At 42.2% G+C, this 22,297-nt stretch overlaps 1 protein-coding gene across 6 annotated transcripts in view; it reads left to right on the top strand.

The window, feature by feature from the left end:
• Positions 1-22,297, top strand: part of PRR5 (proline rich 5) — a 91,607-nt gene that overhangs the window by 50,047 nt on the left and 19,263 nt on the right. For 3 of the 6 annotated variants that reach the window (XM_077783209.1, XM_021529971.3, XM_077783210.1), the window contains 5 exons: positions 2,155-2,401; positions 10,522-10,602; positions 16,003-16,051; positions 16,707-16,764; positions 20,926-21,017. In XM_077783209.1, coding sequence (XP_077639335.1) covers positions 2,155-2,401; positions 10,522-10,602; positions 16,003-16,051; positions 16,707-16,764; positions 20,926-21,017 — 527 coding nt within the window. Of the gene's footprint in view, positions 1-1,139; positions 1,900-2,154; positions 2,402-10,521; positions 10,603-16,002; positions 16,052-16,706; positions 16,765-20,925; positions 21,018-22,297 lie in introns of those variants that run through there. The other 3 variants (XM_077783211.1, XM_021529974.3, XM_021529976.3) reach the window with 3 other exon arrangements.

Below are 22,297 nucleotides of genomic sequence, written 5' to 3'. Positions count from 1 at the left end.
AAATGCTGGCTCATCTTAGTTTTGCTGCATGCATTGACTCTGAGTCTAGCACTGGTTACTGAGATTGATGGGGTGGCATATAAATAGAATGACTTCTACAGGTGTAGTATTTCACCATACAGATGGAATCAAAGAGTTAAAAAATATTGAGGATCTAATCCAGTATAATAACATTTTGCAAAACCTATCTAATTCACAGCAAGTGAGAAACAGAAAAGCAACTGAGCTAGGTGGAAAATTAAATTAGAGGGAATTATATTGCCCCTTGTTTGTCTAACTAGTTGTTTCACTTAACAGGGCTGACAAACATTTTATCTGAGCCCTTAGCAGAAGCTTAGGCTGAGTTGGGTTCCCCTGCTCTCCCCAGCCATATTATCCACAGAAATGGAGTGGCCTTCATCCTATTTGGATAAACCAGTGTTTTGCTGGAGCTGTGTTTGCTCCCTTCTTTGTATGCTGTAGAAGACATCTCATCCCTTAAAATATGGAGGAGATATGTGTGTGTGTGTGTGTGTGTATATATATATATATATATATATATATATATGTGTGTATGTATATATATAGTTGTATTTGTTTTCCTTTTGCTGCCATATACATAATTGTTTTTTGTTTGAAGGATTTAAACATCTGGAAGAGACTGGGGATAGTCATGTTTTTGTCCATAGGTTAGATGTGGTGCTGCAGGTCCCTTCCAAAGTGAAATGTTTTTATGGTATCTACTGTGTTGCTGGTTTGTATACTTTTGAATTTTGGTGTGGTAAGGGCAATTAATACAATGGTAATTCAAGCTGCTGGATAAAACAACTACGGCTAAAACTGGCACATGGTAAAAATAGATTTATTTCTCTATGTAGTTCTGCAATTGGTTCCCATGGAGCTAACAAGAAATACAAATTTTGGAAGTAAATATTTAAATTGAATAAGAGGAGTTGGTGTTTTACTAAAACATGTCAGTATATGATGCACATAGGGCAGAGCTCTCTGTCAGAAACTGAGTTTTCCTGAAATGAAAGCTTTGTCATGTTATTTGGACACCAACAAATCTGGTTATAGCCTGAATCTAAACAACAGGCTATTACAGATGAAAAGAGTAAGTAGAAAACAGAAAAAAAAAAAAAAACAAGGATAGGTTCTTATTGCAGCCCCTTTGCACTGAGTGTGAGGTTACTCTGCAAGGAGCCTTTGTGGCTTTTACCAGAGTATTTGCAGATCAGTGACGTAGTGATGACAGAAGAGCCATCCTTAGGCTCTGGTTCAGTCTGTTGCAAACTATCCCAGAAGACTGGCCAGGCAATCCTTGATTTAAAACAGAATTGCAGGTAAGTGACAGCAAACTAAGCATGGGGTGGAGTCTTGCAGCAGCATATCCTTCAGCTCCACTGCTGCAGTCGAGAGAGATTTTTCTTTTGAAGATAAGACACATGGGGCTTTTGTAGAAACTTTGTATGCCCCAAGTTGTGCAGCTGTTACTGCAATTTAAAAATAGAACAAAACCAATAAAATGCAGCGAAGGGCAAAGCATCTGGCTCTTCTGTGTACCACCAAAAATTCCTCCAAGTGCTAAACCCCAGGCCATCGCTTTAATTCCACAGTTACATGGCTTGCCTTTGTGTGAGGCTTTGGGCCAGAGCAGCCTCTGAGGGTGTGGATGTGTGAGTGAGAGTGCGAGCAACCAGTGTCGTAATGTGGCAGGGCACAGGCACTTATGAAACTTCACAGTAAAGTCTCAGTGCGTCAGCACTGGTTACTTAGGTTTGAGTTTTGTTTTTTTTTTTCCTGTCTGTTACCCTCCAGTTTTGTTTCCATTTATGAGTGCAGGAAGAGGGGGGAGAGGTTGGGAAATGCTGCGAGACCACCCCCCAGGCTGCTGCAGGAGCCAGGCAGTTCCTATGACAGGTGGAGCACCGCAGTGCTGAGTGAGATTCCTGGGGCCACGGGGAAGGGAAGCCTTCAGCTTGGGGCAGCTGTGGTTATAAGGGGCCCCTTCAATGTGCTGTAGCAGCAGCCAGAAGTCTGACTTATTTTCTGAAAGGACTGGAGAAATTATTAACCACAGTTGATGACGTCAGAGTTGATCTGATTAAAGGTTTGTTTTCTTGCTGGCAGAGGTGTGCTCCGTAGAGACTGGTTCTCTCTTCTTTTTTTTTTAAGTTTCTTTTTTGAACAGCAGACGGAGGGAACCGCTCGCACTGCCGCCGCTGCTCCAGCTGCGTGTGTATGTGTGTAAACAGGATGGTGTATCTGTAGCTGCAAACACACATTTGACCATGAGGACTCTTCGCAGGTTGAAGTTCATGAGTTCGCCCAGCCTCAGTGATCTGGGCAAGAGAGAGCAGGCAGCCTTGGAAGAGCGGGGGAGCCAGCAGCGCCGGGCCTGCTCCAACGCTACCTGGAACAGGTAAGGCCACGCTGTGCTGTGCTGGCTCCTGGCAGCCCGCCCCGTGCCGGCGGCTGCCCCGAGCTGCGGGCTGCGCTGCCTGGCTCCCACCTCGGCAGGCTCGCAGCCTGGCTCGGAGCTCACACTAGGATAAACGCAGCAATGCCTTTTCCCCCTGCTCTTAATCTTTATCTGAAGGCTCGTAACAAAGAGGCGTCCCTGCTTTCCCTTCAGCCTTTGTGACAGACAACAACTTGTTTCATAGGGTCCAGCTACAAAAATCTCTTTGTGTCTATCTAGATATTCTCATTCAAAGTTTATTTGGCTTAGATTATTTATTTTTAAAATCCATGTGCACAGCTATTAAAATACATTTTATCTGCATATCTATGTTCCTGGTAGTTGATATAGTTATGACAAAGTCTACTAAGTTTACTCATGTTAGTACAAATAGATGTGTGTATGTACACATGGAAGCACCTGCACTTTGGACAGGGAAAATAAGCCCCGATTGTTTACTTTATTGTATTTATACATTTTAATTCTATGGCTGTTTTACAAGAAAACCTATGCAAACATTATGTTGTGGATGTATCAATTAGCTCAGCTATTCAGAAAGCACCTTAATATCCATTTTGGTGACAATCTTAAAAAAATGAATCTAAGTCTTTAAATCATTAGGAATTAAATTCTTAGGTCAGTTTTGAAAATGAAATGTCACCTCCTGGATCACAGCTTGGAAAGTGTCATCTGTAGTATTTTATAATCGTATGGTGGTACAACTGTAGGAAGAAGAATAACACTGAACTACAGACACATTTGCTAAAATTCTGAGAAAAATAAAATATGTAAAATGTCCTATTTTCTGTCCTTCTCACCACTCAATATGTGGTGTCATGTCTGCATTAAGAATTAGTTGTTCAATGCCAACAGTGCACTAAACTTTGAAACTGTGCTGATCACAGAAGATACTGAGTTTCTTCTCAAATATCATGCTGTCTGTATGACCCTGAGTTGTACTTGATGTGCAGATGGATGGTGGTGGTAGTTCAAGGATAGACTGGGCCATCTTGAATTGTGCCAGTTGGGACTTTATTTGGCCAGTAGCCCTAAGGAAAGCAGCAGGGAGTAAGACTCCTGTGAGGTGATGGAGTAGAGTCCCCAGAGCCTTTCAGTGATGGTATGCTGACAACTTCTGTTGGTAGAGGTTGGTTTTCCAGGTTTTGCATGTGGGGAGGGAGCAATGGAGGCCGATGTGAATGGAGAGCAGGTCAGGCACCCAGCTTGCTGGGAGGCAGAGAGTTCCATGCTTGGGGCTGCTGATACTCAAACTATAGAGTTTTCCTAGTTGAGATGAGTTTGTTGGCAAGCAAGAGTTTGTAACTTTTCATTTCGATAGGACAGGTACGGCTCTGGCCAGAAGTGCTTTCCAGTCAATGAGCAATGAGTCAATGCTGGACATCTGCACATTTCATCCCACCAGTTACACAGTTGTCCCATGGCCTGTTCCTTGCCTGGGTGTCCCTGAGTCATCCTGTTGCTGCTCTGCATGAGCTCAGAACTAACCGTGCTTTCTCCCCCTGGGCTGGCTCTTCCCAGTGTGTGGGTTGCCAGGCTGTCCTTTTGGAGGCACACTCCCCTGAAACACCTGAGAGCCCTGGTGGGGTTCGTGTGCCTGTGTTAACAGCTGCCCAGAGCTGTGGCAGGTACTGCAGATAGCAGCTGCTTACACTGCTTGGGCAAAGGGAAGGTCCTTGATTTCTTATTATACAGGGCAAGGCTTTCTTCAGAGTGAAAGAGTCAGGGCAGTTCTTCTTTCAAGCTTAGAAAGACTTGTATCATCTGTTGCTGTTAAGAAAGTCAGATATTCTACAGGCTGTAAAACTGGGTCTTTATTCTGAGGAAGGTCAGGTCTTAAATGATACTGAATTAGATAGATTAAGAAATTATCTATTGTACCTTCTGCCTATAACCAGTGCATGCCTATCCTGACATATACAGGGTCTAGTCCTGAGGGAATCTGTGTTCCTCTCTCCTGGAGACACTAATGTTCCTGGACATCTAAAGTTTGACTCACCAGAAATATGGTCTGGCTTTCTAAAATCTCGGGCTGAGGAATTCCTTTTATTTTTCAGCTGCAAAATTGAAACAACCCAACATAGGCCGCTTTGCATACTTTGCTTTACAGAAGTGATTTTCCTTCCAAATGAAATTATCGCTTGTGTCATTTCATTCTGTGTAAGCACGAGAGCTTGCTGATCAAGGAAGTCAGGCTGCACCAGCAGAGCTCTCCCCTCTCACCAAGGCTGGCTGTTCTATATTTAAATGTCTCCTGTTTCCTTGCCTCATGTTAGCAGCTGTGCCTGGGTGTGGCATGTGTGCATCTGCTTTTCAAAGAAGCTTTGAATGAAGTTTGTGAGCGCTGAAGCGGGAGAGTGAAGCACAACAGGCAGCGGGTTCTCCCCGCACTAACATGCTAATCCCATGCTGAAAGGCAGATCTTTGGGACAGAGCAAGGATGCTGCCCTGGCCATGCCAGGGGCTGGAAAGCTGAAGTGCAGCTAGGGGGGTCTTTTGCAGGACAGCAGCTCTGTCACTGTGGGCATTTTCGGAGGAGGGGGTGGATGCATGGCTGCCCTTCTGCACTTGTTCTGTGTGGGCACCATGGTCCAGCCATGTCCCTTCTGCCACCTCTGCCCCGTTCACACCAGTCTCAGCTCAGGCTGAATTCCTTTCTGCGTTTAGAAACCAGGGGAGGACAACCTGGAGGAGCCAAATTCAGCTACTGGGGGAACGTAGCACTGTGGTAGCAGGGAGTGACTTCCTCCCTGAGGACTTCCCTTCACCTCTGAGCTAAAATGCAGTGAAACTTCTCAGCACTGTGACATCAAAGGGCAATTGGTGCCAAGCTGCTGCCTGCTATTAGGGAAATGAGACATTATATCATGGCTTTTCCAGAGCTTGCTTTCCCATGGACCCCAGATCTGTGCAGCGAAACACTGATGGTGCAGTTAACTAGCAACCAGTGGCAACACAGCAGAACAATATACTTCATTACAGCTCACAGAACTTCCATTGGATTAAAATAGTTTAGATTTTTTCACTAGCACTGTATGCAGTTCTTGTTCTTCCCCCAAGCCCCCATTTCTGCTTCAGGCAAAAAATGGAGGCTGAATGCTGACTAGACCAATTGGACTGAGAAACCCAGGGGTTTTAATCTTGAGCTCACACACCAGGGGGCCCACTCAGGCCAAATAAAATCCATGGCAGGGCACAGACTGCCTAAACAGGAGCTGATACTGTCTGAGATGTGCTCTGGGAAAGCCTCAAGTTAAAGGCTCTTAGATCTGCTTTGATGTAAGAAAATGTGGAAAATTCGCAGAGATATGAAGGTGTAGGAGATAGCAGAGAAAAGGTGAAGAGAATAGGTAATTTGCTTGTGACATTAGTGAGATCAGCAGTAAATCTGACAAGATGTACCATATCTGAAAGGATTTTATGGCCTGGGCTGATATTTTACAGGGTTGTAGGAAGCACAACAACTTGCTATAAAATAACTTTTACAGCCATGAAAACCATATTTCATGTCCTAATTTAAGATTTATATTTTTTCAGATCACAGGAAGACTTTTCCAGTGGAGAAAATATTCCAGATCAGCATATTTTTCTCTTTCTTCCATTATTCAGTTTTTATTTAGAAGTATTTTTAAATATTTCTGCCTGTCTGAGGATCACCTTTGGTTTTTTTTTTTTTTTTTTTTTTTTTTCCTGACCTTTTATTTGAAGCCCTCTGTGGAGTGTTCAGCACTCTGTATGCTTGGGGGCAGACAGAATCTCACTGTAAGGTGGGAGGGAGAACAGGGCTAGTGGAGACTTCCCTCTGGCCCAGCCACCACTGCTCTCCATGGAGCATTTTCCAGCCACGACTACAGTAACAGGAGGTGGTGGTGGTAGTTTTGGGAATTGCTGCTCCCCGTAGCCCTCCAGAATAATTTCTGCTTCCTTGAATACAGGAAGCCCGTTGTCTTCGTCCTCTAGTCTGTAGAGATGTTAACTCTTAGTAACACCTCTGGGAAGTCCTCTCACTTGTCTGTCTCAATTTCTTGCTGTGCAAGAGCAGTGTTCATAGTTGGTGAGGTGAGTGAACCGATGCTCCAAACTCTTTTGAAGAGGGACTTTTTCAGAGCAGCTCATTTTCATTTGTATGACCAAGTGCTTAATTGCAGGTTATCCCTCTTTGCAAGTTGCCTTTACTTTGGGTAGAAGTTCCAGGAACATAAGTAAATAGTATCTGCAGGCTTGTGTTGGAAGGGTCAAGGCCTCATGGAAAGCTGGTAGAGTTGCAGCTGGACTGAAGCTGTGCTGAAAATGGGCTCTTCCCAATTGGATTATGCTAATTCAGCAAAATCATGTTTTACTCTCAAGCAAGGGTGTCTTCAAGAAAGTTTTGATGTAAGTATATCAGGTTAATTATTGTTAATTAGCTGTTCATGTAACTGTGCAGAAGAAATTTGCCCTAACTAATTTAGTCCCTTTTGAAAGTGATAATAGTGTCTTTAACTGCCTGGTAGTCAGAGAGTGTGATTAGTCACACAGTATTGTTTTTTCTTCTGGACTTTTCCTGGAGCTCTGGGAAGGGCACATTTGCAAATACTACATAAAAATCACAGCAGTGTTTTCATCTATGCTGTTTGCACACAAAGGCAGTGGCTGCTTTAGAGAACTAAAATTATCAGTGTGATGTTTATGGATATTGACACTGGCCAGTCCTGCTGCTTTGCCAGGAAATGCCAAGCTGGCAGGGGCATGGCCACGGTTGAAACACACAGAAGATCAGGACTTAAAAGACTTGCAAGTACAGCTTTGGAGTTGTTCCTCATCTCTGTGGCCAAACTGATTCTGACCTGGCAGAAAACTTAATCGCAATAGTTTTTCCTTCTTGGCTTCCAGATGTCAGTAAAAGAACAGTTGTGGGTGGTACTGGAGGGAGTCAGCCTCCCACCCCAGTGGTGTCTGGATGGACAAACAGCAACTCAGGAGAAATGTATGTTTTGGTGGTGTTGAGCTCTGTAGGCAGTAGCCTATAATAGATTGATACTATGCAAAAATCAGAATAATCCATCCCACCGTGCCCACCTTGACCCTGCACCTGTTGGGCTGGTTGGGGGTGCCATCAGCAAGCATCCAGCTCTGTGCTCCAGGGATTTTTACCTTCCAGTTCCCTTCGTGGTGAAGCTAATGGTGGGGAAAGTCTGCTGTGTGTGCTGGACCTGCCATTCACCACATTTTGGTCAGCTGGAGCCATCTCATCCTCTGGAGGTTCAGTCAAATGAGGAATGAGTTGTCTTTTGAAGGAGATGAAGTTTCTTAGGCTGCTGAGTTGATTTTTGTGGCTGTGAGTGCTACCTTGGTAGTTGGTAATTTTCTTTGGCAATCTGTAGCTACTGTGGGATGGATAAGTACAATAGCTACTGATGGGATAGATAGATAAATGGATGGCTTGTTGCTGGAGCCATCTGATATTTTGTTGTCATTGTCTAAAGGCAACCCCCCAAAAAACCTGTTCTTCAGTTTTCACAGCCTGATTTCCCTTTCTCCAGCGAGCCTGCTCTGTGGAGTTTTTTGGGCTCAATTGGACTCTTTTTTTGTTTCCTGCAGTACCATGTTCCTGTGCACACACTTACACACAAAGCAAATACAGAGAAGATGTTCACAGTATAGTGCATGAGGGGACCCATTATTAACTCTCATGTTATAAAAGAGTTACAGAAGGGAGTTTACAAGGCATTTTCAGTTCAGGTGAACTATTGCAATATAAGTTTAATTATGTACATCACTGACTTAAGCCTCAATGAAAGCTGGTTGCAGGCACAGGTAAAGTGATCCACCCACCTCAAGCATCTTGCAGGACTTCTGTGTGTGAAGCAACAGCTCAGATTTTCTTTACATCAAAAGGTTGAACCATTCTGACCAATTCTTTTTAAGCAATCGCTTGTCATAGATACCCATTGATTTAATCAAGGTCTGGGTTTGTTTTTTTCATTAGCTTAAGGTAACTAAGAAGATTTATGCAAACTTTTCATTATCCTTACACCAGCTGAGGCCACCAACAGCATCCCATGTAACCTGCAGACAGGGCCTATATCCTGCACCGTCCATACAAGCACTGCTGCCTGTGATGGGAAGGAAAGGCAGGTGGTCAACTTAAAGAGGCCAAGATTTGTTTCCCAGTCAAGGATTTTGTCCCACACTACAAGGGAGATCCCAGGCAGATTAAAAGTCACTGCTAGGATGTTTTATGTAGATGCCGTTCTACTATAGAGACAAGTTAAATGCTCACAACCTGTCTCCTTTAATTCTAGTTTAAAAAGCTTTCTCTCTCTTATTTCTTTGAGGAATAATAACAGACCTGTTAAGCTGGAGAGAGAAGACCTCTCCCTCATTTAGAAAGGGGTGTCAGAGAGAAAGAGAGAGAGCACGTTGCCTTTTAGGAGAGATATTCGGTCATTCTTCTCTGCAGAAGTCTGGCAGGGAACATTGCAAAGTTCCTTTCTGAATCAGAAGAGCATGTAAAGACTTCTTGTTTTATTCACTACATTGATCTTATTTCCCATATTACTCATAATATTACAATAAGCAAGTCACTTCACTCTATACCAGAGACATTTATCTGCTGATTTTCAAGTAATCATAAATTGAGTGTGTCTGTATGAGCCAGCCAAAATAATCTGGGTTAGATCGTGGATGTATGTCTGGGCTTGTGGGTGGAGGGGGGAAAGAGGGACTGTTGTGGCAGCAGTCATGTGTAAGGCCTTGGAAACATCTTCAAAGGAGCAAAAGAGAGAAGAGGATAATGGTTCTTATTTCTGTCTGCATCTGTATTTCTCCACAGCAAGTCAGACCCTTCACCTGCCACTTTTAGTTTCCTTTTTCCTTCAGTGAAGGTGGCTGAGCTTTTCTGATAGTGCATCTCTTTGCTGTTGTGTGCCTGCATTTTGAGTCTCTCCGTGAACAGTGGAGTTTGCCTTCCAGCCAGTCCTCTGTTCCCAGCCAGCACTGAAAGGAGCTGTTTTATCATGGGCCTGGGAAAGTCTAACGTGGACACTGGCATTCCCAAGGCAGTTTCTGCTGCTCCTGGCACAGTTCCTGCAATGCCATCTCCTTGCAGTGGGAGCAGCCCTGTGCAGCTGGATCTGACCCTGTGTCAGGCCAGAGCTTACCAAGTCTTCAGCACCTTAAGAGAGCCTACAAGAAAGGAGGAGAGAGATTTTACAAGGACATGTGGTGACAGGAAAAGGAGGAATGTCTTCAGACTGACAGAGAGCAGGTTTAGATTGGATATCACAAAAGAATTCCTCCCTGTGAGGATGGTGAGACCCTGGCACGGAGTTCCCAGAGAAGCTGTGGCTGCCCCATCCCTGGAAACATTCAAAGCCAGGTTGGATGGGACTTGGAGTAATCTGCTCTAATGGAAGGTCTCTCTGCCCATGGCAGCTGGTGGAACAGGATGATCTTTAGGTCGTTTCCAGCCCAGGACATCCTGTGATTCTATGATAAGCTCTTCTTCCACCAGCAGGAATCCCCTGTAGACCTTATACCAGATACCAACCACCTTTAGCTCTTCTTCACAAGGCACAACAGCCCCACACCCTCATACATATGGGATGGGCAGCTCTGGTCCTTGTCCTGCTTTCCAGAGTTCTAAAGCTGATTGCTGCTGCCGTGCACAGACTCCAGTGCAATGGAAGCTGTTAATTGTCTCTGTACTGAGCCATAGAGATAAAAACTATAATGTTAAATGCTTCAAGTATATTTAATATGTGAGTGTATTAAAAGCTATAGTTTACATACTTGAAGTACTTAAAAATACTGGCCTTAGTTTTTGAAATTACTGATTTCAGATGTGCAGCTGTTGAAGTCACTGAGCTGGAACAAATCAAAAGGAACTGTTTTTCAAAGATGTTACCAATTTTCTAGGCCGTAATTTCCTTTTAGGCATCTGGGATGGGTGGAGTATCGGAAGTCATCTATGACTTTTAAAAGGTCCTGAAGTGTCTAGACAGAAATGTTAGGATAATTGTGGAGGTGATGCCCTTCTCCAATCTTGCTGGGCACTAATGACTCTTCCTGTCCTCTTTCAGTATCCACAATGGAGTGATAGCAGTGTTCCAGCGTAAGGGTCTCCCAGACCACGAGCTGTACAACCTCAATGAAGGAGTCAGGTAAGTGAGTGTTCTCAGCCAGCTGCTCGGGTCTGTGTGCCAGCCCTCACACCTCACACCTTCTGCAGAGCCCTAGTTTTTCTCCCAGTGGCAGTTCTGACCAGCACAGCCCATTTTGCCTCAGTAATCACTGCTGTGTGTCAGCACCTCTCTGTGGGAGACAGCTGAGCCCTCCTTCTACAGGAGGAATTCAGCCCTGAGCAGGAGGGCTTATTTCAGAATCCCTCTTGATGTGCTGGTGTAAAACTAGGGAAGGGAAAAAACCTGGACCTCTCTAGTGATGCAGCCCTACTCCACGGCAGAGCTAATGCCATTTCCAGAGGTGCCACTCTTAGGTGTAGCAGGTACATTCTTCTCTCTCTCAGGATTTTTCATAGAGGTGCACAGAGAGAAGAAAGAGAAAACAATTCATATTTCTGCTCTTTGTTTTTCCTATGTGGAATGTGTTTGGAGAATTGTTTACCTGGGGTGAGTGCTTGGTTGGATTCAGGTGAGGATTGTTTGAGCCTGATGGCCAATCCAACCCACCTGGGGCTGGACTCTCAGAGAGGGCCAGGAGTTGTGAGTTAGATATGGTAGTTAGAAAAAGTAGGTTTGTAGTTTTAGTATCTCCTTTAAATAGTATATGAATGTATTATAGTATAGTTATAATAGAGAAATCATTCAGCCTTCTAAACCAGAGTCAGACATCAGCATTTCTTCCCACCGCGTTCACCTGCATTTGCAATACTGAGGTGCTTCCCTTGCATCCACTGGAGGAGGTAAAGCCTGCAAGCACTCAGTGAGACATGGCAAGGAAGGATGTCCTGCCTGCTGGTCCTTTAGATCTACTGCTCCTTCCACACAGCATGAACCTGTGTGAAGTGACAAAGCTGTCCTGTTAAACACCACGGCCTGGGTAACACTGTTCATGTTAACAACTTTTTTCCCCATATTCTGATGATACTGTCTGCAACAGACTAACTGTAGGCCAGTGAGATGTGTGATGGGAACTTTCTTCCCTTTAAAAAAAAGTGAAAATCCTACCGTTTGAGTTATTTAAGTTACAGTTGAAAAGAAAACTTACCAAGATATAAGCTGATACCTGGATTTACAGCACTTCATGTTTTACTACTTTTCCAGCACTTTTTATTACTTACCAAACCCTGTCACTGGCAAGGGCAAGGTAGCAGATTTCCTTACAGAAATTTGTCCAATGTTTTATAAAATAAATGGTGGAAAAGAATCTGCACTTACAAAAGACAGACACCTTATTACATTCCCTAGCTATCTTCAGATATGATCCTTGGTTATTCCCTTTCCCTTACTGCTTATTGCTACTCTGCCTGGGCACTGGAGTCAGACTCTCCAGTATATTCTCCAGAATATGTAGATATTCTGGGTTTATCTGTCCCTGTCTGAGTCCCAGTCTTGAACAGTTGGCCCAGTCTGGTTCCTCTAATTGTGAAAATATATTCAGAAAAGTCTAGGCAGATGATATTGGACCTGTGTTTGCTCTTGGAGTTAAAATAAACTTACTCTTCAGCTATTTCTTATATTGCAGGTGAGAAAATGACATGCTTTTCTAGGATGTCTGTCAGTTAGCATGATCCATCAATCATGTTGAGTTAGTTAATGGAATAATGGTTAATCAGTGTTGTTGTGCCTTTAGGACTTTTCAGCTTTATCTGAATGACAAAAAAAGGTACTTCTGGACTGAGGTTTCTTGGCCCAGTGCATTTCCCTTACTATGTTCATCTGCTGGTGAGGGACAGAAGAGAAGAAATTTGCTGCTGATGTGTCAGACAAATATAATCTGGTATGAACCAACAATTAGATAGAAATGTACCCAAATTTTGCTTTAATTTACTTGGCTGTAAACTCTGCACCATGATGATGCTTGGTAATAGAGTTGAGTTGAATTCATTGCAGCATCTCATGTGGCTGAGCATGCAAGGTGACTAGAATTACACTGATTTTTTTTTCCCCAGTTTATGGAGGGCTTTGCAGCCACTTGATAGGCCCATTTCTTTTTGTTTGCGTAGGGATTATGCTGCTTTGTTGGTATCTCAGCTGATAGCTCACTTCAGGGAGAATGCTTGGTGCCTCATACCTGAGCTGATGATGAAATTGCCAATTTGACACGTGCCAAAAATACCTGTCTTATTGCTTTTGTTATTTATTTCAAAATAACATTTATTAAGTTAATGTAATTATTAACTATAAAAATACCTGATTCATAAACATGACTCAGAAGGGGAACAAGTGTATACTTGCCTTATGATTGTTTTAGATGCATTTTCCCACGAGTACAAAATGAGATGCAAGTCCGTTATTTCCACTGGGCAGAATTCAAGAGTGGAAGTGTTCAGGTAAATGGTTAAAATTAGTTAGTTACTTTTTTGATTAGTTACAGGACATTAAAAAAAGTTTTTTTACTTTACTACTTTAATTGGAGCAGAATCTGGAATATTTTTTATAATAAACCCCTGAATATCCGAGTTGACTGACAGATCAAGTGTAAATATTTGAACAATATTTGCACACCGTTGTTTTGACTTGGGAATGTCACGTATATTCAGCTACCATGTGTCACATACATGCAAAAAAACCCCATAAATCTTCTTCTGAACACACATCTCGAGGTTTTGAACTCTGATTTTTTAAGGAAACTTTGGTGGGTACAAATCTGTACAGCACCATCTACTTTTCTTTTAAGTTTGGTTCATAAGAGCTGCCACTTGTTTACACCGATGCCTTTTGACACCATTCTTGCATTCCTGTGGCATTCCAAAGTGGCCTTAGCTATAGAATCACATGCCCAGCCCTCAGAATCCCTGTTGCAATAAAAGCAGTGTGGGAGTCGAGTCCCTCTCCCACTGCTGGAACTCCTGAATTCCTCTGCTGAAGCTGCTGAAGCACAGTGAAGTCCCAGCAACTGGAGTGTCACTAGTGTGTGACCTGTGCATTCCTCCTTCTGGGCCCTCACTGAGTGATTTATTAGGAGATTGAGTCCAAAGTCCAGTAATAAAAATCTCCCTGCATATATGGACTGTTTGGTTTTCTCATGGTCCATGTCTGCAATATTAATAAACAAATAGTGTTTTCTCTTTTCATTTCGTGTACCATGTGTCATTTCAAAGTGTTTATTTTGACCACTTTTCAAACAAAGAAGAAAAAGAAGCAAAGGGAAACACAGTGGAAGCTGGATGTCCTGTATTAAAGCTAATGCATATTTATAGCTGCCTCTTTTCTGAGTTTCAGGATACTGATGTGATGCAAACAAAGCACATTTTTAGTGGCATTTCCTCTTTTGCAGCCAGAGTTCAAACCCAGTAAAATCACTTGTTTGTTTTATTTAACTTTATTTAACATCTATTATGCAGTGTTACACTTTCCATTCTGACTAATGCTGCAAGAGTTAATTTTAAAATGAACCAAGGAAGCAGTATCAGGGAAAAGAAAAACTCAGGAGCTATTTTAGCACATTCTAAGGGAATTTATATTTTCATCTTAATTTATTAAGTTGTTAAACAGGCAATGAAGACCTGATATCAGTGATACAGAAGCTTTATGAGTGCAAAATGCCTGCTTGTAAAACCAGGTGTACTTGAAATAAGATCTGCTCTCTGGTCAGGGATCTCTTTTAGGTTTAGTCAGATTTTTACCTGGATTCCACTGTGATGTCCACATGTCTCTAGATAAGGTTGGTCAGTACTTGAAATTATCTAGGATCTGACAGCCTAACTGGTTTTTGTTGAGGGATATTAAGCAAGCATGAAAAAGAAATTGCAAGCAATGTCTTGGATCCACTTTTTGTGGATCTCTTTTAAATTAATATATACAAATAATATCAAGCACCAGTGTTCTGATCTGGCCTGAGGGCCTCACTGTTTCACTAGAAATTAATTTAATAGCTTGAAGTATCTGTATTATTAGGGATTCAAAAAGCAAGCTGCATGAATTGTGATGTCAGTTCTTCTGCCCTGTAAACAGAGATGTTAATGTAGGCCTGGTGTGGTGCAGTCCAGTGCACATAACTACCTACAAGCTGTAGAACCTAAATACTAAAAGAGAAGGTAGTTGCACATCACCTCGTCCAGACTGTGAGGAATCCATCTGGAGCTGCTAGCCTGAGGAGAGGGTAGAAAATTAAGCATAAAGTACCAGGATTTTCTTGAAATGGTGGCACAAAGAGATACATGAGAATAAATTGTCACTGTCATAGGAAAATTCAAATCTGCAGCTTTCTTCTTAGTTCAGCCTAAAAATGGTCTGTCTCTCCATGTTCAAAGTATGATGAGCCTTTGGTGTCATCACTTGTGATCTAGAAAAAAGTCACCTCACTGGAAGTAAATCTCCACTTGGAGTGAACACACTGCAATTTGCTGTCACAACCTTGTTCTCCTTGACTTCTCTCAAGGCACTGGAACTTGAGCAGCCTTTGAGTGAGGTGGGTTTTAGCCCCTGTCCAGGGCTTTCAGTATTACTGTTGAGGGAAAGTCTCTGTAGACTTTAGTGGAATATAGGGATATGCTGGGTTTGGTTTGGTGTCTCATTGTTTGCTAGTTAAATAATTTGATTTATCAGTTGTCAGTTAAAGATATAACACAAAGGGATGGATGACATGCTATTGAATGTATCATTCACATAATTACCCTAATTGAAGTGAGTGTTTAGATTTTAAGTCACATTTGACATCACTTCTTCACTGGACCTGACATGGTCACACAGACAGGCTTTCAAGAGATTCAGATGTGTTCAGAAAACCCAGCTGGGGCTGCATTTCTGTGAGGTCTGAGCTGTTGTTTATGCATCTGAATAGTGACCTGACTGAAGAGAAGAGTTATCTAGCACCCAGGATCCAGTGTGAGATTTAAATAACACACCTTTTTAGCTATGTGGCGAATTTTACCTGGATTCAAACAAGCTTATGGACCGAGCTGAATTCAGTTTCTGAATTGGAGAGTTTGTGAGAGTTTTGTTTTGTGTGGGAGTTTTCATGAGAGTTGCTCTCTGAGGTTGCTTTGTGGGTGTTAGTGTAGAGGGATCATGAAAGGCAGAGCTACACTGTTAAATTCCTCCCTGTCTTTTCCTTGAAACCACATGAAACTTCAGCTGTCTACTCTCCTGAGTGGATGTAGGATGGAAAGCATCCTCTTTTCATGGGATCTTATTTTCCTTTCAAATGTGCAATTGAGGAATCTAAAATGCTAGCAATTATTTTTCAGCACAGAAAAATGCTGGTTTGAGTCTTGGTATTATTGACCCTCTTTGCTCTCTTTGTAGTTAGTCGTTAGTGGCAGTCTCTGTGCTCATACTAAAGCAATTTGCTATTAGTGACTTCCCCTCATTCATGCAGTGCACAGCTAATGTGATTTGCTGATTACAGAGATTCTTTTCTTGTTCTTTTTAATACAGGCAGTTATTGAAAACAGAACTGGGATCATTTTTCACTGAGTATCTGCAGGTAGGCCTGTGTTTTCTTTATTTAAATCCAATTCTGTTTTATGCTACCGAGAAAAATAATTTTGCCCACTCTAAATGATGATCTGGAGACCCTTGAAGCCATTCAGAGATGTCCACTGACTTCTCTGTGGTTTTGAAATTAAAGGATTAATGAGATTGGGATTTTATATACATACATATAGTTAGACAGGGAAAGCCCAACCTGGCACAGTGTTTCTGTAGGTCACTGCTGGCTGTCTTGAGGTTTCAGACATTGGTTTTTAGCTTAAAATTGAAGTCCTTGAGTAAACTAGTGAAGTTCATTGCAGTATAGTTGCTAGGAAAAACTTTTGGAAGTAAGTATCACTTCTGTTGAAGTAATCTTCTTTCTGCTTCTCTAAGCACATGTTTTGTAGGTCAGTCATTTGAAGTTCAAGAAACACTTCATATTGCACAAAATACATCTTTTTTCCTAAAAACAGCAGGTGACTATAGCATCATTTCACAAGTGTCCCAAGTGAGTTAAATAAAATGGACACAGCAAGAGTTCTTTGATGATTAATTTTTAAAATAAAAGACCCCCTTCACTGTCTAAAGATTGAACAAAATGTGAAATAGCATGACTATATGTAGGGAGGTACAGAGCTGAGTAAATGTAGTCTATATTTTATTTACAGAATCAGCTGCTCACGAAAGGCATGGTGATCCTAAGGGACAAGATCCGGTTTTATGAAGGTAACTTGGATTTTAGCATGGCTATGTATGTCACGGGTGTTTTAGCAAATGCACTCTGGTGGCACTGGCATGCTTTCCACTGTCTTCCTGGGACTGTGGATTAGCATGTCTCAATCCATTCCTGCAGTCTGTTGTTGGGTGCTGCCTTTGTGCTCTCATTAACTTTCACAAAGGGGAGGTGATTGCCTAGGGCAACACTGAGGGAGTCAGGGAAGGATTGCCTCCAGCAAGGACACTTCCTCCTCCTTCAGTTACATCCTGCTCAGGAAGAGTGAAAACAGACTGAGATATGTAATAAACAAAAAACTAAGCATGAAGATCCCAGTTAGTTTAAGTATCCAAGTCCAAAATAACGCTGTAGCCTTGTTTTAAGAGTTAGTCTGGAGTCACGCTGACATAAATGAGGTCAGGCACTGTGTGTCTTGTTTTAAAAGCAAGGCTTCATTCAACTGTCTACACCTTCTGGAGGTGCCACCTCTGGAAGTAATATCAAGGATAAACTTCCACCCAGTGTGTTGCTTTATAATCACCAATATTTTGTCTTATGCTATTATGTGGCATTTAGATGTGTTGTTAAATATGCTGTCTTGTCCTAGATTAGGCATGCAAGTTGTGCCAGGGGAGGTCTAGATTGCAGTTTAGGGAAAAATTCCTTCACCAAAGGAGTTGTTCAGGCATTGGAATGGCTGCCCAGCACAGTGGTGGAGTCATTAACCCTGGAGATATTTAAAAGTCGTGTAGGCGTGGCACCTGGGGACATGGCTTAGAGGTGGCCTTGGTACCTCTGAGGCTGGATTTGATATCTTGGAGGTCTTTTCCAACCTAATCTGTGATTCTGTACTTCAGATGGTTAAATGGTTTCATAATAGCTTCAAGAATTATTGCCCATGTAAATATTCTAAAGATCTTTGGGTAGTGAAGGCAGTTTCAAAGAAATGCATCTTCCCTTTTATAATGTCACTTAGTCTAAATATACTGCTTAAGCAGAAGCTTGGAGATAGCTGTTTTTCAGCTGTCTGTAAATCTTGGATGTGACCTTTCATTACTGCCAGTACAGTTGGTCAGATTAAGGTGGTGTTAGGGAATCAAGCTTTTCTGATAAAAAGACAGTAGTCCTGAACCTCACAAAAAGAGAACCAATATCACATTAAAACCCCCAAAGCCCACAAAAGAAGTACCCAAAGTCCTTAAGCTGAACACCAAATTCCACAGTTATATAAAATAACAGCTTGGAGAGTACAAGGGGAGCTATAGGGATTGCAAGGCCTTCATAGCTGCTTTGTAAATCACAAAGGAAGTTGTTTTATAAGTGAATCGGCAAATGAGATACAAACCTACCTACATCCAATCCTTTTTTTTTTTTTCCTAATATTACTAGCTTGAAAATTAAAAATACTGTATGTGGTGTTTGAGAGCAAAGCTTAGATGAAAACCTAAAATGTGAGACCACTAAAGGGCTTTCAAATATAGGACCGTGTTTAGGAAATACCAAATTTCAACAAGCTGCTGATTTTAAACTCATTTTGGTTTTTGATTTAGTATATAATTTTGTGGTTACCCCTTAAGGTATGGTCAGAAATTCTGGTAAGGTGAGAATTAAACTGGTCATGTTTTTTCCAAGTCTGTTATCAAAAATGTTATCTCTGTTATCTGTGACTGGCAAGTCACAGGAGGGTAGCAGTAATTCAGGCATCTGTTTCAGAGGTGGAACACAGCTTTCCTGGGGAGCTGCTGGTGGATTTGAGTTTCCAAGGCTGGTATTTGTGTTTCTTGGCAGCAGATGCAGCCCTGCTCCAGAGTCCATCCTGTTGTCAGGGTCCCTGTGGATCTCAAAACACCCAGGCCAGAGCTGGGAGCATGGAAGTCCTGAGGCTCCCATTCTGAGCAGGGCTTGCTTCCTGGCTCTGCAGAAGCAGCAGTCCTGCCCTCAAATCTCAGGTTGTCCTCTTCCCATGGTTTGAGGCTTGGTGTTGAAGTTTTAACAAGAGAAAAAAACCACACTTTGGAGGGGTTTTGTTCTGCAGAATGTTTTGGAAATCACAGAATCTCAGCATAGTTTGGGTTGGAAGGGACCGTAAAGATCCTCCTGATCCACCTACCTGCCATGGGCAGGCACACTTTCCACTAGACCAGGTTGCTCCAAGGCCTGTCCAACCCATCCTTGGACGCTTCCAAGGGTGGGGCAGCCACAGCTTCTCTGGGGCAGGGCCTCACCACCCTCAAAGGGAAGACTTTCTTCCTAATTCTAATTATTTATTCTTATCTTTCTTTCATGAGTTTCAATTAACCTTTGGAAGCCCTGTGAAAAGCACCAAATGCATTTTTATGCCATACAAAATTGACTATATTGTGCTTCATAAAAATGAGCATTTAGAGTAACCCAGTTTCCTGGAATCCAGCAAATGCTTGCACTAAGTGTAGAGCTCTTTGCCTGACAGTAAGAAAAGGATCTATCCTTGATCTGTCCTTGATAGCACATGTAAGTTGCATTCCTTCCTGTGAAAGATGCTTATCATCAAGAAATCATAGGAATTCTTCCACAGACCCCAATAAAAAGCCTTCTCACCTAAGTCATTCAACTCTGCAGCCTTTCAGAGTTGCTATGCAGAAATTCATTATGTCTCAAAACAAGGTGCCCACAAGATGGAATAAGTACATTATGGTAAAGGCAAGTTTACCTCAACAGAGCAATTTACTTCATACCATTCTAGCAGCAAGATTTGTAAAGGACCAGATTTATAAGGGCTTTTGACTTCACCTTGTGGGAACTAGAACTAAATTTATCTTAAAAAAATTTAACTCTTTAAAATTCTGCCTTCAGGATGTAGTAGTTGGGCTTCTCCTTCACGATCCAATTTGTATCTTGGAAGCACTTTGGTATTTCAGACACTAATGCTGGATGTTGAAATGCAAGGTTGTTTTTGTGATTTAACCCCAGCCAGCAGCTCCTCCCCGTGGAGCCACTCACTCACTTTCCCCTGTGGAATGGTGCAGAGAGTTGTAAGGGTGAAAGTGTGTTGAAATAATGACAAGTTAATAGGTTAAGCAAAAATTATGCATACGAGCAGAGCAAAATAGCATTCATTCCTCACTTCCCATGGGCACGCAGGTGTTCAGCCATCCCAGGAAAGTCAGGCTCCATGATACATCATGGTGACTTGAGAGACAAAGGCAGTCACTCCAAATGTCCCTCCATCTCCCCTCAGCTCTGTCCACTGACCATGGCACCTTGTGGTCCGGGATGTCCCTGTGGCCAGCTGGGAAAAGCTGTCCCAGCCATGTCCCCTCCCCGTTCCTTGTGTCCCCCCAAGCCCTCGCTGCTGGGGTGGGAGAGGGGCAGAGAAGTTCTTGGCTCTGTGCACACCCTGCTCAGCAATAACTAAAACATCCCTGTGTTACCAGCACTGTTCCAGCCCCTACCAGCTGCTGGGAAGGAACTTACCCCAGCCAAAACCAGCACATGTTTATTATTACTATTACTACTGCTGCTATCATTGTTTTTATTATTACTACTACTACTACTGTTACAGCTGCTAGAAATTTTTGGAGCTCATTCCCTGCTGTATTTCATTAGAACTAATGAAAAACAGATTTTTAAAAAATGTTTTAAAAATGGAAAAGGACAACACCCTTTTCAGTCTGGTGCATGAGTGTGCAGGACAGCGAGAGCTCCTGCCTGAAGGGGCTGAAAAGAAGACCTTGGTGTGTTCCACAAGCCAGCAGCTGCAGTACAGCATGATGCTCCACATCTGTCACTGAAAGCACTTAAAGTCATCAACATGGAAACAATTCAGGAGTTGAATGCTTCCACATTTTACCTGCTCTGTGCTCCCCCTCTCCTCTACAGTCCTGTCCAGCAAGTATTACTGCAAGAGGAAGACATAACCTGGTCCATTACTCTTCATTCCTCACAGGGTTTTCCTGAGTGACCTCAGACTCTGACTTTATTAAGAACTTTAGATGAGTCACCTGAAAAGACACAAATTTTGAATTATCTGATACGCCCCTATGGAAAACTATTTCCATACTACTAATAGTAGCTGCTGCATGATTCATCTTGGCACATAGTAGCAGGCTCACATTGTTTCCTGCACATTTTACTTTTTTCAGCTAGCTGAGTACAACCAGAACTCTTCACTAGTTTGTTTTGTGTTTTTGCAGGGCAGAAGCTACTGGATACCTTAGCTGAAACCTGGGATTTTTTCTTCAGTGATGTCCTGCCCATGCTGCAGGCAATTTTCTATCCTGTGCAGGTGAAAAAATTACTCTATTATCATAGAATCTTGAAAAACTAGAAAAAGCAACTTTACAGGTTCATCAGCAGATTGATGCAATCCTTAAGTCTCTCAATTTGGGCCAACCCAGTGCAGCTGTTCTGTTTAGTCATGTCATAAAAATAAGTTACTTATGCAAATGGTTTGAAGTGCTCAGGTGGAAAAGATGAAGGAGAACTTTGAAAACAAAAGTGGAGTGCAGGGAGGCTGGTTAGCCCATCTGCCAATCACACTAAAAAAAAAAGGCTATGAATGATAAACTGAAGTGTTGCACAGTGAAATAAATGGAGTTGTGTTGATTTAAATATATGCATTTCCTCCTCTGCAATGTGAATCTTGTCTTTGAAGTATCTCTGCTTTTGAAATGGAATTGTATTTCTGAGATCAAATTCTGTGCTATGGTAAGTGGACAGCAAAAGTAAATGGAGTTTGATGAACACAGATTTTGACTCCAGTATTTTTAAATTCACAATAGGTACTTGATCTTCTAATGTAGTGATAGCCAGAGAGTATTGTTTATCACTGTAGTCTCAAGGAAATCTGTACCAAACAGGTGCAAGTGATCTTTGCAGTTGATCACAGATGCCTACATATCGTAGTGGGAACTGGGTGCCTGAATATATCTGGGGAAACTTCAGAAACCTTCTCCCATTTTTTCAAGTGGCCTTTATGCCTAAAATGACTGCCCAAATGTCAACAATATTGCTATTTGCATCTTCAGACAGTTAAAGGTATGAAGTCTGAATTTAGACTGTGTTGTATTTCTGAGGCTTTTGAAAATATTTTAGTAACATGTTATCCCCTGTCAGATGAAAATAATTACTTGAATTTCCAAAAGAACCTTGAGGATTTAAGAATCCTAAGACCCATGTAAATTCAAATAGATCTCACTGCTCATGTTCTGAGGTTTCTTCCAAAAGCCTAATTGGTACTTCTGTGCTCTTGTAAATTCTATTTATTAGCAACTGAAGCAGATTTGTGGCCTTCTTTACTTCAGTTTAAATAATTTAGGAAGTGAAAAGGGATGGGTTGGGTCAGGCTTATTTATTCCAGAAATAAGTCCACACCAGTTGAATATCAAACCTCCCATATTACAGCCAGGTATACCCAAGGGAACCCCTCATGCCAGAAAGAGGAAGAGTTTCACAGCTCTGCCCGAGTCGGGGCTGTTATTCTCTGCAGCCAGAGCTGGAGTTGTGTTCTTCAGCTGGGACTCTTCCCCAGTGAGAAGGTATTGCTGAACCCAAGACAGATGGCTT

Source organism: Lonchura striata, chromosome 5, assembly GCF_046129695.1.
Source record: "Lonchura striata isolate bLonStr1 chromosome 5, bLonStr1.mat, whole genome shotgun sequence".
Taxonomy (NCBI): domain Eukaryota; kingdom Metazoa; phylum Chordata; class Aves; order Passeriformes; family Estrildidae; genus Lonchura; species Lonchura striata.
This window is presented reverse-complemented; position numbering and strand designations above follow the sequence as displayed.